Genomic DNA, 16081 nt, shown 5'->3' on the forward strand with positions numbered 1-16081 from the left:
ACTTTGCTATCTCTTATACTTTATTTTTTTCCTTAAGGATATGATTTCTTTCTCATCACATTCAACTTAGATCAATGCATACCACGGAAACAATGTATAGGCTAGTCAACTGCCTTCTGTGGGGGTGGGGGGAGGGAAGCAAGATAAGGGGAAAACATAAAAATCAAAAATAAATAAAATCTAAGATAAAAAATTAAAAAAAGCAAAAATAAAGTCACTATTCTATTAAAAAAAGGTTACACTAAAGACTAAGTAGGCTTTATTCATTATTCTTTTAAAATATAAAAATAAGGCTCTATTTTAAAAAATATACACGAATGAAAAGTATCTTGTATTACAATCAAACACTGACACAAACAGTAAATTCATCCTGTTAATTAAAACCTAAAGCTTAAAGATAAGGAAAGTATATATCATCTGGCCATTATATTTCTTTGTTTACCTCCTGTACTGTTTCCATAGGTGGTGGGGGATCCTTATTCCTGCAGAGATTGACTATGACCCATGTGACATTCCGAAGGAAGGTGATGGGAATGGAGGGATTGATGAAGGACAGAAGAGGTTTTACAACTCCCAGTGATATGACATAATCTCTACATTGAGGACCATCACCTATAGAAATGAAAATTGATTTAAGAAAAATTACATTCAAGATGGAACACTTTGAAATGTATGTAATGGCTTTTGTAGAGATACTGATATTCTATTTCCTCACCATTAATTTACGAACAGCACCCAAGATTTCTGTTCCTTCCCCTTCTGATATGGGGAACATACAATTTAACCTACTAGAACCTGACAGTAAGTCACAATGTCTTTTTCAAGAAGGTATGTTAAGACATCTTCTATGAGGAGAAAAAGATGAAGTCAACACATGCTAAATATAGAGGAAACAGTGTGCAATGGTAATGATAATGTTGAAGAAGTTAGATAATGTTCTTAAATGGTCCTAGTCTTAATTATTTTTCAAATCTGGCTTAACTTACCTATAATATTTCCTAAGGCCCATACGGCTTGCTCACAAACATTCTGATGTGGTGAATGGAGAAGTCTCAAAAAAAGAGGTACTGCATCTATAATTATACAAATTTTTTAACATTTTCAAAAGTTGAAAAATGAACTGAAGTATTTACCTTGAGAAATTATTATAAACAAAGACATATATAGGTATATGTATAAACAGATGTATATGTATTTACAAATGTTTACTCTGCTATACTGCACACTTTAATTCTAATAACACATTTTAAAATTCTTTTAAAACAAAGTTTATCATGTTTCAAAATGGCACCAGCCTGCTAATCCTCTAAGTAAGCATTCAACATTAAATAATTAAATTAAATAGTAAGTGAAGATAAAAACACAAAATCTTTCCTAGTCTGAAAACCAAAGCTATATTGACATGCTCTAATGAGCCTCAGCCCTGATCTGTGCTACTGTAACCATTTAACAAGTTACTATAATCACCAATCCCTATTGAAAGTTGGTCAATATTAAGTTATTTCCCAAGAATTAAAGAACTACTTAGTAATCCCAAAATAAAATTACCTTAAAGAAATGATACTTTAATAGAATCCTTATATTTTGCACACTTTATTTACTACAGTAATCTTTACAATATTCCTAAAGTATTATAGAAGATTAGAAGACCAGAGAAATCTTCTCAATCTTTCCTGTTCTTTGTCCCTTTCTGCCTAAAGGGTTGACCCCTTTTTCTCTTCTAGGTCTCCCTACAAATATTGTTCTTTAAATGATGAAGTCAGTTGACTTAGGCAAGAGTAATATTAGTTTATATGAGAAAAGCTGCAAAATGTTTTGTAACGTCCAAGGTATAAACAATTCAATATTTAAATACTGAAAATAACATTAAGGCATGCTTTGGAAAATAATTTGCATACAAGTACAAAGTTCAAGTTACCTCATTTAGAAAATGTAATCTGTAAGAGGTACAATTATCCCTTGATAGACGATGAGAAATAAAGCCTTCATCTTCAAGGGGAACACTGCACTCACCCACTTTATGTTTTTTTGTTTTGTTTTTAGGTTTTTGCAAGGCAAATGGGGTTAAGTGGCTTGCCCAAGGCCACACAGCTAGGTAATTATTAAGTGTTTGAGACCGGATTTGAACCCAGGTACTCCTGACTCCAAGGCCAGTGCTTTATCCACTATGCCACCTAGCCGCCCCTACTCACCCACTTTAAAAGCTAAAACACAATGGTAGGGTATTTACACTCCAAGAATAATAAAGGAAGCTGAACTGACTTACTAGATTGTACCACTGCTTGAGTCTGTGCAGAAGTTCCTGATGCTATGTTAGTCAGGGCCCAGGCAGCTTCAAATTGTAACGAAGGACTAAAAAGCACATTTAAAAAAAAAAAATCTGTTAATATGAATGCATTTACAAACCATGCTATCACAGCTAAAGTTATGTCTATACAGAAAACTGACACGGGCAAGTGCTTTGACGGAAACATTCCTGCACTTAGTCTTATGCCAAGTTCCAAACAACTGTAATAAAAATGGGGAAAATAACCTTGGCATAGTTGGGAGATGGTAATGTCAGTCTAGCTGAAAGAAAGGGTTTATTGAAGAGGGTAGCAGAGATAAAATGGAAAAGACAGTTTGGAGCCATCCTACTGAGGTGCTTGAATAAAAGAGTTTGGAAGCTAGTATAAAGCCAAGCAAGTTAAGCACCAAATACTCACCACTACCCTCTCTGACTTTCTTTGATTAAGAGGAAGGAGGGTAGGAGTTGGCAGAGGAGAATTTAAATGGATAGGCTGTGGATCTGGCCCCTGGACTTCCTCAGTGTTCCAATGGAACTGGCAGCTACTGGGGTATCATTACCCCTACCCCCTGCACTGTCCTAAGGACTGGGGGGGAGGGAGGGAGGATAAATTAGGAGGTTAAAGAAGAGGGCTTAAAAAGCCCTACTTTTTATGTACTGCTCCTGAGGGTATGTTCTTTGTATCTTCACACTAGACTCTCCACCTTGCCAGTTCCTTTTATCCCTTTTTATCATAAGAAGGGCTGCTAGTTTCCAAGGGTAGAACTAGGAGCAATGAATGAAGTTACAGAAAAACAAATCTAGGTTTGAATGTAAGGGGGGTGGGGCGCCTTCTTAACAATTGCCAATAGTTCCAATGTGAAATGAACAGTTTAAGAGGTATGTTTCCATCTGTCAGCAAAGATAGGATGATTATCTAAACTCTGAACAACTCCAATACTGGCCAACTCATTGTATGACAAAAAAAAGCCCAATTAATTATATAATGGGGATAATCTAGGAACATTTCCATTAAAATCAGGGGTGAAACAAGGTTGGCCCATTATCACCATTACTATTCAACAGAGTATTAGAAATGTTAAGCTTTAGCAATAAGAAAAGAAAAAGAAATGGAAGGAATCAGAATCGACAAAGATAAAGCAAGGTGTTCACTCTATGCAAATGATATGATGGTATACTTAAGAGGACCCTAGAAAATCAACCAAAAAATTATATGAAACAATTAACAAATTCAGTAGTAGGATATAAAACAAACCAACATAAATCATCAGCATTTATATATATATATATATATATATATATATATATATATATATGAACAACAAAGCCAAGAGCAAGAGATAGAAAGAGAAATTACATTTAAATTACCTGCAGACAACATTAAAAACTTGGGAATCTACCTCCCCAAACAAACCTAGAAATTGTATAAACACAATTACAAAGAACCTTTTATACAAAGTCGGATCTAAACAATTGGAAAAATGTCAATTGCTCATGGTTAGGTTGAGCTAATAAAAATGACAGTTCTTCTCAAATTAAATTACTTATTCAGTGCCATACCAATCAAACCACCAAATAACTATTTCACTGAGCTAGGAAAAAATAGAAACAAAATTTATCTGGAGCAATAAAAGAATATCAAGGGAAATGATGAAAAAAAAGGTAAAGAAAGGTGGCCTTGCTCTACCAGATCTAACACTATACTATAAAAGTGACAGTCATCAAAACTGCCTGCTACTGGTTATAAAACAGAAAAATAGATCAGTGGATTATGATAGTTTCAAAAGAAAGGTAAATGACCACAAATTCAGAGACATTAGTTTCTGGGACAAGAACTCACTATTTGACAAAAATTGTTAGGAAAACTGAAAAATAGTATAGAAAAAGTAAGCATAGACCCACATCTCACACCCTATATGGTCAATAAGGTCAAAATGAGTACAGGATCTAGACATAATGAACAATACCATAGACGAATCAACAGATCAAGAAATATTTTCTGTCAGATCTATGGAAAGGGAAGAAATGTATGACCAAGCAAGAACTAGAGTACATTATAAACTACAAAATGGATGATTTTGACTATATTAAATGTAAAAGGTTTTTGTACTAATAAAATCAATACTTCCAAGATTAGAAGGAAAACAGAAGGCTGGGGATTCTGATAAATGTCTCATTTCTAAAATATAGAGAGAATTGCATCAGGTTTATAGCAACTGATGCTGAGCAAAGGGAGCAGAACCAAGAGAACAGTGTGTGTATATTAACAACATTGTGAGTTTATCAACCTTGATGGGTGCAGTTTATTTCTGGAGTTCAGAGAGCTAGGTCAACCCTAGAAGACCTGCTTTGAACCATGCTATCCACATCCAGAGGAAGAAAAACAAAACCCAAAAAACCTTACAGAATCTCAATCAACACTACATTCATTTAAAAATTTTTCTCTTTTATGTTTTTCTTTCTTATCTCATGGTTTTCTTTCTTTTTTCCTTAATCCTAATTCCTCATATAAAAATGATTAATCTGTAAATATATGAAACACAAATGTGTTATGTACAATATTTACCAGACTGTTCACCACTGAAGGAAGGGAGGGAGGGAGGTGGGAAAAGAGAGTGGAAGAAAATTATGTAATTTTAAAATATGCATATGCATTGTGGATGAATGTTAAAAAGCTTTCATAACATGTAACTGGAAAAATAAAATATCAATTGGAAAAAGATAAATTAAAAAATCCCAATTAAATTTTTTTTGTAGGTTTTTGCAAGGCAAATGGGGTTAAGTGGCTTGCCCAAGGCCACACAGCTAGGTAATTATTAAGTGTCAGAGACCGGATTTGAACCCAGGTACTCCTGACTCCAGAGCCAGTGCTTTATCTACTGTGCCACCTAGCCGCCCCTCCAATTAAATTTTAGATAACTTTTGGAAATCTCAAACTGGCCACTCAAACTCAACACATCAAAAATGGAATTGATCTTTTCCCTCTGTCTTGAATTTATCTACTGAAGTTCCTACCAGCTTCCAAGTCACTTAGGCTCTCTGTCTTACTGTTATTCTCAAATTCTCACTCATATATACCTCACATATCCAATCAGTGGCCAAAACTTGTTATTTCTACCTTCAAACATACATCCTCCTTTCTCCACTCACAGTCACTATCCTAGTTCATCGTAAGACTTTTGCAATATCCTGACTGGTTTGCCAGCTTCACATCTCTTCCCACTCCAACCCATCCTCTACTCAATTCTATGGTGATTTTCCTAGAGAGCAGATCTACCCATTTCACCCCACCCCACCCCATCCCCTGCTTTCTGATCAATAAATTACTGTAACTCCCTATCACAGCCAGGATCATAATTCCTCTAAATTGGCTAAAAAAAACCCCACTTAGTAATCTGGCTTTTCATTACCTTTCTAGTCTTCTTACCCTTTACTTTCCTCCAAATACTCTATGATATAGTGATACCAATCTTCATCCTATTCTCAAACAAGACATAAAGTCTATCTCCTAACTTCATGCATTTGCCTTGGCTGTTCCTCATGCCTAGAATGTTCTTCCTCACTTCTTGATTACTCATTTCCCTGTTTTTCTCAAAAACTCAATTAAAATCTCTCCTTCTGCAGGAGATCTTTTTTCTGATATCCTCAGCTAATAGTGGCTTCTCTCTTAAATAACCTTCCATTTATTATCTCTATATCTTATTTATTTATTTTTGGATATTCTCTAACTCATTAGAATGCAAGTTCCTCATGGGAAAAGACCATATTTTGTCTTTCTTTATATTTCCATAGTGCTTGGCAGTGTGTCTGAAACACAGTGAACACTAATCATGCCTGTTGACTTGCTGGCACTAATTGTTTAGAAGTCCCTCCATATAGTAAACTGCAAACCAGTTCTCTTTAGCTTTCATTTATTAGTCCTACTTCTGTCCCGTGGGAGTGAAGTATAATAAATATAATCTCTATGACAATGCAACTACTAAATGCTCCTTTAATTTTTGGTTAAAAATTTTTTTTAAAAATAAAATCATTGGGCGGCTAGGTGGAGTAGTGGATAAAGCACTGGCCTTGGAGTCAGGAGTACCTGGGTTCAAATCCGGTCTCAGACACTTAATAATTACCTAGCTGTGTGGTCTTGGGCAAGCCACTTAACCCCATTTGCCTTGCAAAAAAAAAAAAAAAACACCCTAAAAAAATAAAATAAAATAAAATTATTTTCTCCTCAAGCTGCACATCTCTAACTGCCTACTGGACATTTCAAACTAAAATTCTGAAAGGCAGCCATTCATCATGTGAAAACCAGAACTTAATGTCTTTTCCCCAAACTCATCCCTCTCCTGTATTTCCAGGAAAGAAATCAACCTTCCTGTCACTTCACTTTGTCTTATCCTCAATGCCTCCCCCATCCCCTTACTCAGTCCCACATATTTACTAAATTGACAAATCTATCCAACTACCTCTCTTGTACTGAATTCCTTCCCTCTAGTCCCATGACTACTAGGACTTCATTGCTGCTTGTGTAGACAATTATAATAGCCTTCTAATTTGACTCCCTGATTCAGTCTCTAATATTAATCTACAATTCATCCTTCACACACCCACTACAGTCATGGTCCTGAAGGGCAGGTTGGATTAAATTTGAAAAATTCCACTGGCCCATTATTACCTTTAGGTTCAAACATAAATTGTTTGGTTTTTTAAAAGAAAACCTGATCCCAGCAATCTTTTCTGACCACATGGTATCTCATTTCCCTTCTCTGGGACTTTGAGAATCTTGTTGCCTTCTAAAATCAGTTCAAAACCACCTTCATGAAATCTTTCTTGATTCTCTCTGATGCTAATCCCACTAACTAGAAAATGTCCCTGTGTTGACTTTGTATGACTTCTTTTACGTATATGAAATCTGCTACCATCCCCCAATAAATGTAAGCTCTTTGAGATGGCTGTTCCATTTATCTTTATGGTCCCAGCCCTGAATACACAGAAGTTTAATAAATGCTTCTTCAAAGAATAATTCTCCAGATTAAATATCAACAATTCCTCATACAGTCTGTCTTTAAGTCTCCTCACCATCCTGGCTGCTACTATCAATATTCTAGATAGGATGGGAATTGGTTGAGTACAATAGGAATATTACTGCTTTTGTTATAAATATTATACATCAATTAATATATTCAATAACTTGTGCTAATATATTACAATTTGAAGTTTACAACAAAATACCTTCATCCCAACAACTCTGAGGAGGGTTTACTTAAATATTGTTATCCTATTTTATAGAGAATCAATGAGGTTAACTAATTTGTTTGTAGTCCTGCAGCTAAGAATTCTCAGTGGTAGCTTTCCAACTTAAAAGAGTAATGACTTGATGTTCAGTGAGATTTTCTTCTTAAAATTACATTGATACTAAAGGAGTGCTTTAGATTTTGTTGTTTTGCTGCCATTTCTTCATAATGAATTTGCATAACATTAAAAACAAATATTTTTATGATTCACTGTCCTTATGATGTTTATTTTCTAACCTTAAATGCAGGATTTTACATTTATCAGTATTAAATTTTATTTTGCTAGCTATGGGACATCGCTCCTACCTGTTGAAATTTCTTTATATGTTTGTTCTGTCATCCACAGTGGAAGGTATCCCTTCTAATTTTGGATCATATGCAAATCTTATAACCTTGTTTTCTATTTCTTCAGCCAAATCAATGATTTTGGAAGGGCAAAATCTTGTGGTAGATCACTATACACCCCCATCTAGTAAGGAGAATTCATACATTTCTCTTTTGATTTACTCTCAACAATCTACCTTATTCACAAGGGTCTCATCAAAGACTTTTATAATAAATAGCTTGCTGAAATCAAGACAACTATAACATTTTTGTGAGGTACAAAAATGATCCAAAAAGAAAGTATTTGTTCTTAACGATCCCAAGTTCACTTCTAGTGGGCAATCTTTTCTCTTCTAAATATGAGAATCCATGGTTTTCTGGAATTTTAGTAAAGAGTAATGTCAAACTCAATGATTTATAATTTTTGGAATATACTTTTTATCCCCTACTTAAAAAATTGGGACATTTGTAAATTGAGATTTCTAGCACCTCTTTTGCCCCCCCCCATTTCCTTAAGGTTACCAAAATAGCAAATTTTGGAATCATGTCCAAGTTCTTTCAGTAAGATAAATCACAATTTCAGTTGCAAGACCTGAACTCATTAAAATTATCTAAGTACTCTCCTACTACCTTTGACTTTCAATTCCCCGAGTAGTTTGTGCTAACTTATTTAGTTTGAAGACAATGACAGAAATCAAATGGTTACTTTGGCTCACTCTGTAGATTAACATATTATTTACCCAAAGCAATGAACCTTGTTCTTAGCAGACCAAAGTCCTTTCATTAACATTTTTTGTGGTTCTCATTTCATTTCAGCCTTTCTAAAATGTGACTTCCTAACATTCTAAGTGTTTGCCTATATTCAGTGCTCTCTCTCAATATTACATATGCTGTGATGACACACACACAAGATGCTCACTATTTTCATATAACCAACTAGTTATTTCATCGGGTGTCACTTAGATCAACATTAGCAATGAAAATTATTATCCTTTCTATCTTCTAAGTACTGGAACTGCCAGCAAAATAAGTAATAAATTTATTATAAGCTTTGCTTTGGAAGAGAAAAAATTTCTAATAGATATTCAGATAATTCTAGATCTCCATCAATATAATACTATTCCAAGACAAATTCAAGACAAAGCAGGAACCATTAGTGCTATACAATACTGAAGTGGAAAGTATTATGAAGTAATGAGTTTCTTACACTGGATGTGTTTATGTAGAAGCTTAAGAGTGAATTGTCATCTATTAGTGTTTAATAAATCCCTTGCCTTAGGAGAGGAGGAAAGAGTAAATAAATTATCTAAGGCTGATTTCAAATTATCCACTCTTTACCTATTAGGCATTTAGTAGATTTTGATGTGAGAAGTTTTATTAGTTTAACTGTCATTGTTGGAGACAGATATCAATTCAATCTTTTCTTTGCAAATAAAGAAATGACTGGAAGAGAATTATTTAATAGAGAGTTCAGATAAAAGAACAAATAGGAATACAAGTGAGAGAAAGTTGAGAACTAAGGTGGCTTTGGGTCATTTAATTTTTGAATATTCATTAATGGCTTAAATTAAAATAAATTCTAAAGAATGTTACCATGTCATTGATGATTCTGGACAAGCCACTGGTGTCAAAAAGTTGAATGCATATATATGTTGGATTCTATCATTTAGCAGAGAGCTTAAGTCTTTCTCAAGTTACACCAGTTACTGCATTCAACACAAAGCAGCAGTTAGACAACACAGTTACCAAGTGCTTCCTATGTGGCAGATCCTGCACTAAGCTCTAAGGATAAAAAAAGTGGCAGAAGATCATCCCTGACCTAATATGGGGATGATGACAAGAAAACAACAATGTAGACATAATCTACATACAACACAAGGAAATCAATGAGAGGGAAGGAGCCAGAAAGAACAAGGGTTTGGGGAAGTATTCCTGGAGAAGATAGAATTCAAATTGAGACTTAAAGGAAGCCAGGAAAGGCAGTAGCCAGAGATGACCAGGGAAAGCATGACAAGCATGAATGAAGGACAAAACAAACAAACAAAAACAAAAACCCCAGAAGAAATGAAATTTCTTGTTTGTAGAAAAGCAAGGTGGTCAGTGTCACTGGTGAGGACAAAGTAAGAAGCAGGTAGACCCTCTAGGATGCCACTGTAGTAGTGCAGATGAAGTGATGGAGATGTTGCATAGATGAAGTTTATAGACCTTGTCAACATGTGTTGACATCTGTTATGGAAGTGGGAGGAGTGAGGTGGTAAGAGACTGCAAGGAGCTAAAGATGATAGGTAGGCTGCATGCCTAAGGGATGGCAAGAGGGTTCTGACTTCTGTGCTAATGGGTTGGCTTTAGGAGGAAAGATAATGAATTTAGTTTTGAAAATGCTAAATTTAAGGTGTATACTGAACATCCAATTTGAGAGATCGAAAGGGCAGTTAGAGATGACTGGAAGTCAGTGGAGAAATTAGGGCACAATAAGTAGATTTGAGAATCGTTAGCATGCAGATAAGTAATTAAATCCATGAATACTGTTGAGATCATTAAAAAAAAGTAGTAAAAAAAGATAACAGAAAAGAGACCCAGGAAAGTGTCCTGAAGTATACCTAAGATTAGAGGGATTGATCTGGATGAGAATCTATAAGTAAGATTAAGGAAGTGAGAATAGTATCCTGAAAACCTAGAGAAATGGGTGCCAAGGAGGGGAGGTAACAACATCAAAGGTTGCAGAGACAGACCTCCATCAAAGAGAATGAAGAATGAGAAAAGGTCACTGGATTTGGCAATTAAGAGATCACTGTTAACTTTGGAGAGCAGTTTCAGTGGAATTGTGTTGTCAGAAGCTCAAGTGTAAGGGGTTAAGAACAGAGTGAGAGGAGAGAAAGCAGAAGCAATAATTATAGATAGTCTTTTAATGGATCATAGCTATAGGATAGAAGAGATATAAGACAGTAGGTATGGAAAGATCAAGTGAGTGTATTTTTAGGGTGGGGGAAAAATAGGCATGCTTTTAGGCAGGAGGGAGTGAACTACTAGAAAGAAAGAAATTGAAAACAAATAATAGAATGGAGAAGAGAGGCAATTTGTTGGAGAAGACTGGATGGAATGAGACTATTTGTGTAGGTAGCAGGATTGCTAAGGAATAAGATCACTTTATCATGTGAGAAAGGGGGTAAAAGAAGAGATAGTGGCAGAAGGTGTATATATATATGAAAGTAATACAAGATTTAGAAAGGGAAGATGATGGAATTGATGATAAATAGCCTCAACTTTCTCTGTAAAATATGAGACAAGATTCTCAGCTGAAAGGGTAGAAGAATAGGGAGAAAGGAGATTTGAAAGGGGGGGGGTCTAGAAGAGCTACTGTGGATCAAACATAGTAGCAGTGAAAGGCCAATTAAGATTGTGTTACATAAATTCATAGCAGATCCCATCAGAACAATCGTGTGATTTTCTCCACAAATAGTTGTAGGGATCCAATTCTGAAACCCAACAGGATATAATCAGAAAAATGATATGGGAATTAGGCAGTCAAGAGAAAGAAGACAGAGTAAAGTTCAACTGGTTTACCCAGAAGACATCAAGATGGGGAAAAGAGAAGAATGGTTACAATGCAATTTGACATGATTGCCTGGGAAAGAATTGAGATGTCAAGGCTTTGGAGCTCTATGTAGATAAAAAAAATAATGCTTAGTAAAGAAGAGCAGAGGGAGAGGTGAAAAGTCAACAGTTTATGGTCAGATATGGAGATTTTATTATATCTAAACTTGAAAGTGGAACATTTGTGAGTGATAAAAGATCAAGGGTGTGATCATAGTATAAAACCAAGTTGGGTGGGAGAATAGGTCATTGAAAATGAAGAGGCTGAGAAATTGAGTGGTTAGAATGTTTTGAGGGAGAGTCAATGTGTATACTGAGGAGAGAAAAATTCTAAGTCACATACCAAATCCATTAGTTTGGAAGGGGAATAATCTGGGGATCTACTGAAAATAGCTACTAGGATTTTGATTGGGTGGTAAGAAAAATAGTTTGAATCTCAACAGAGTTATGGAAATAAGGAAAAAATCTGGAAGTTTTAGGTACTTAAAGAAGTATTCCAACTACCCTACCTTGACCAGTGGGCTAAGGGGAATAAGGTATAGCCAGTATTAAAAAAGGTGGCCAAGGAGACTGTATCATCAGGGAGGAGCCAAGTTGTAGTAATATTAGAAAATAAAATGCATAGGAGAAGAAAAGATTTAGGATGGAAGAAAGTTTATTGTTATAGAACAGGTATTATAGAAGGCAAAGTAGAAGAGGATATGTGTTCGATTTTAATTTGGGGATAGGAGATTTGAGAGGGAATGGAAAAAAGGGATCAAGCTGTGGAAGATGGAGAATGGGATCTGGATAATGACCTGTTAGGATTTCAAGTCATTGGAATAAGTAGAGTATGACTGGTACATGGACATAAAACAATAAAAGTATAATAAAATTGTATTAATTTGATGCTAATAGGCAAATAATGATGGGGGAGGGGGAAGAGACAGAGGAAGCAGATTATTTCATATTTCATGGGAAATGGAATTGAAAGAATTTTATACAGTTTCAAGAACCAACATGCACTTAAAAAGCACCCCCTTCCTATTATATGCTAAATATAGATCATTCCCTTTAATTCAAAACAAGTTCCCTCAGAATATTTATTTGGCAACATATAATTAAGGCAAAATATATAATAAGGCAAAAGAATATAATATAAATAATATAATATATAATAATATATAATATATTAATATAAAATAAATAAGGCAAAAACATATAATAAAGGAAAAATATAATTACTCAATTTTAATTACTATTTGCATTTGAAAACAATAAAAATACTTTAAAAATATTATTTATAATTCTGATGTATTCCCCCCATTAGTCCAAATTACTGAGCTTTTAGGGTATGTGATAAATATTCTTAGTTCTTGTTGGTAAATGGGTTCTATGGCCCTTAATCCAAATGCTGCCTCTTCTATTCCCACTGCCACAACCCTCTCCTTATTTCCAACTCTTCTAGGTGAGAAAAACCTATTTCCTATTTCTGATAGGCCACAAATAAAGAATATAGTATTACAAAAGAGCATACGGGCTCAAGTACTGCAGAAGCATATGCATAAGCTCAGTGGATCAGCTGAGAACATTCCTGATCTAAGTGGGAGTCATTCGATTCTGGAACAGTTCATGTTGTCTCTGACATGTGGTGAGTCTATAAATAGTTTGATAAGAAAGCCTAAAGGTTCTCCTTAGAACAAAATTTTCAGGTCTATTTTAAAACATTTTTAAGGAAAGAAAATCAATGAATACCATGAATAATGTTGAGGTTATTGGGTTCATTCAGGAAGAAAAGAAATTAAGACACTATAGAAAACGCAGGTTTCAGAGACTCTCAAATGGTCAGCATTTTAGATTTCCATCAAAAATGTGTGATAATTAAAAAACTATTACTAGAAAGATATGGCCAAGTAAAACTTTAAGAGGAAAAGCAGTGAACTAATATATCTAAAAAATTCTAAGTATTTAATTGGGGGAAGATAAAAGGCTAGCAAAACAGATATATACTTACTTATCATCCCTTTCTAGACATTTGACTAGAATTGGTAAAATCCCAGACTTTATTAAGTCATCAATTGGTGGATTTCTGTCACTGGATAATAGTTTTCTAGACGAAGAAATGAGAAGGGAAAAATGGTTATAAGAGTCAAAGTCTGAACCAAAACAATACTGAATACTCTGGCTACATATTTTTAAATTTCATACCAATGACCTTAAATATGATAAACCAACTCCCTCTTAGGAAAAATTAGTTTTACCTTGCAGCCTGAACAGCACTCAACTGGATCACTGGGTTATCACTTGTGGCATTCTATAATACCAAATGTAAAGTTTAGAAATTCAGAAAGCATTAAATACAAACTTTTAAAATAAAAATGTTAAATCATTAACATACCTGTAATATAGCTTCTAGTGTTACATTTTGCTTAAAAAGAAAAAAAGAAATAATTCAGCAAAAAAAATTATAAATTTATATAGTCTCAGTTAAATATACCCTTATTTTATTTGTAAAATCGGTATTTTAAAATTTTTTTTATTTACTAAAGGCAATGGGGTTAAGAGATTTGCCCAAGGTCACACAGCTAGGTAATTATTAAGTGTCTGAGGCCAGAACTGAACTCAGGTCCTCCTGACTCCAGGGCAGGTGCTCTATCCACTGTGCCACCTAGTTGCCCCCCCACCATAAAATTGGTCTAACAATTACCGCAAAAGATTTTCTTTTAAAATTGATTCAGAAACAATGTTCAACTTACTGCTTTAAAATCAGCATCAACATCAGAATCTTCTAAACTTTCTTCTTGAGGAACATTTCTCTTTTTCAATAAATGTTCATCTCTTTTGTTCTGAAAGGGAAATGGCAAGTAATTGGTCAACAAGTAATTAAAGATACTATGGAAATTATGACATGTCTATTATAGATCGTTCTTAAAAAATGAAAAGCTGATTTAAATTACAATTAGTGTACTTCGACTTTAACAGTTGAAAAATCTCATACAAGGGGCAGCTAGGTGGCACAGTGGATAAAGCACTGGCCCTGGAGTCAGGAGTACCTGGGTTCAAATCCAGTCTCAGACACTTAACTAATTACCTAGCTGTGTGACCTTGGGCAAGCCACTTAACCCCATTTGCCTTACATAAACCTAAAAAAACCCACCTCATATAGCTGCTTATCTCCAAGATTAATTTGATTCAATTGTGCAGAGTATGAATGTAAAAAAATGTTAAACCTCGTTTTCTGTCAATAAATGTGCAACAAACTAAGGAAAGTGACAAACTTCTACATAAAGGACATAATTTTTATTATATTATTTAGTTGCAACAGGAATATTTATTTAGAAATTGTTCACACTGCTATTTTAATAAAATCAAAAACTGAAACTGAAAACTTGTTTGGAAAAAGTGTGTAACCCTCTGAGTTATCCAGATTAGCTCTATTTTAATTCTATGTGTAAGAAAACATCTTTAAATGCTGACACTTATATAATATCTGCTGGTCATTGTAATATTAACAATTTCCTCTTAAATCACTTTACCCTTCTTTATTTAGAAAGTGCTCATCAAATGAGTTGCTCTGAAATAATTATTTTAATGCTAAAGCATCTTGTAAACTGTTTATATCTATTAAGTTCAAATATACCCCAGGCACAACACTACATTGATCATAATATTGGCTAATTTCAAAATAATAACAGAAGTTAACTTTTAGCTGCTTAGCATATATTCCATTAAAAAAGTTAAGTAAAAATTGCTGAACTGATTGATCTATGGACCATCCAACTAAGTAGTCTGTCTTCTATGGTGGTAAATACTTCTCCTCTTACCTAATACCAATCTCAAAAAATTAAGAAGGCACCTGCCAATACCTCAGTCTAATTGCTTAATAAATTAGAAGTCCATTATCCACTTGCATATCTAAACATTCTCTCAATCTCTTCAGTTACTATTTTTTTTTCAGTTTTTGCAAAGCAGTAGGGGTTAAGTGGCTTGCCCAAGGCCATACAGCTAGGTAATTATTAAGTATCTGAGGTTAGATTTGAACTCAGGTACTCCTGACTCCAGGGCTGGTGGCTCTGTTCACTGCACCACCTAGCTGCCCCTTCAGTTACTATTCTTATGATTATAATTTACTTCAATGGTAGCTATCACTGCTTATCTCTTTTATTTTCTATCAAGCTTGCTAGATTTCTTCATATCAATATAGCTTCTTAATATACAACATTTTCTCCTCTTAATTATCTGCTCCTTTAATCTATTCTGTTTTGTTTTAAGATATATACTTCTAGGGTCATGTTCCTGTCATGAGACTTGTCCCACCAAGATTCAGTGAAATATATTGAAAGAAATCTGTCTCCTTCCACCAGCATTGCTGGGTTTACCCTATTTCTTATGATATGTATCTACAGATTAGAGGGCATGGGTTTTATTGCTAATTCATTTCTTGGATTTTATATCCTTTGAAATTCTCCTTTTCTCAATTGTTAAGTTTCTACATTGTAGGACTTCTATATTGTTTTTAACTGTTTCTCTCTCTGATTCCTGGTTTAAACATCATTAAAAATACTTTAAAGGGAAACATTCTAAAGGCATCCAGCATGATAGTTTGAATTGA

General features: G+C 34.4%; 1 protein-coding gene across 3 annotated transcripts in view; it reads right to left on the minus strand.

Annotated features, from left to right (window-relative positions):
- Positions 1–16081, minus strand: part of KPNA3 (karyopherin subunit alpha 3) — a 96123-nt gene that overhangs the window by 37674 nt on the left and 42368 nt on the right. For all 3 annotated transcript variants that reach the window (XM_074217155.1, XM_074217157.1, XM_074217156.1), the window contains exons 3-9: positions 14226–14315; positions 13868–13897; positions 13731–13783; positions 13484–13579; positions 2267–2352; positions 987–1073; positions 443–612 (exon numbers count right to left, since the gene is read on the minus strand). In XM_074217155.1, coding sequence (XP_074073256.1) covers positions 443–612; positions 987–1073; positions 2267–2352; positions 13484–13579; positions 13731–13783; positions 13868–13897; positions 14226–14315 — 612 coding nt within the window. The remainder of the gene's footprint in view (positions 1–442; positions 613–986; positions 1074–2266; positions 2353–13483; positions 13580–13730; positions 13784–13867; positions 13898–14225; positions 14316–16081) is intronic.

Source organism: Macrotis lagotis, chromosome 1 (genome assembly GCF_037893015.1).
Source record: "Macrotis lagotis isolate mMagLag1 chromosome 1, bilby.v1.9.chrom.fasta, whole genome shotgun sequence".
Taxonomy (NCBI): domain Eukaryota; kingdom Metazoa; phylum Chordata; class Mammalia; order Peramelemorphia; family Peramelidae; genus Macrotis; species Macrotis lagotis.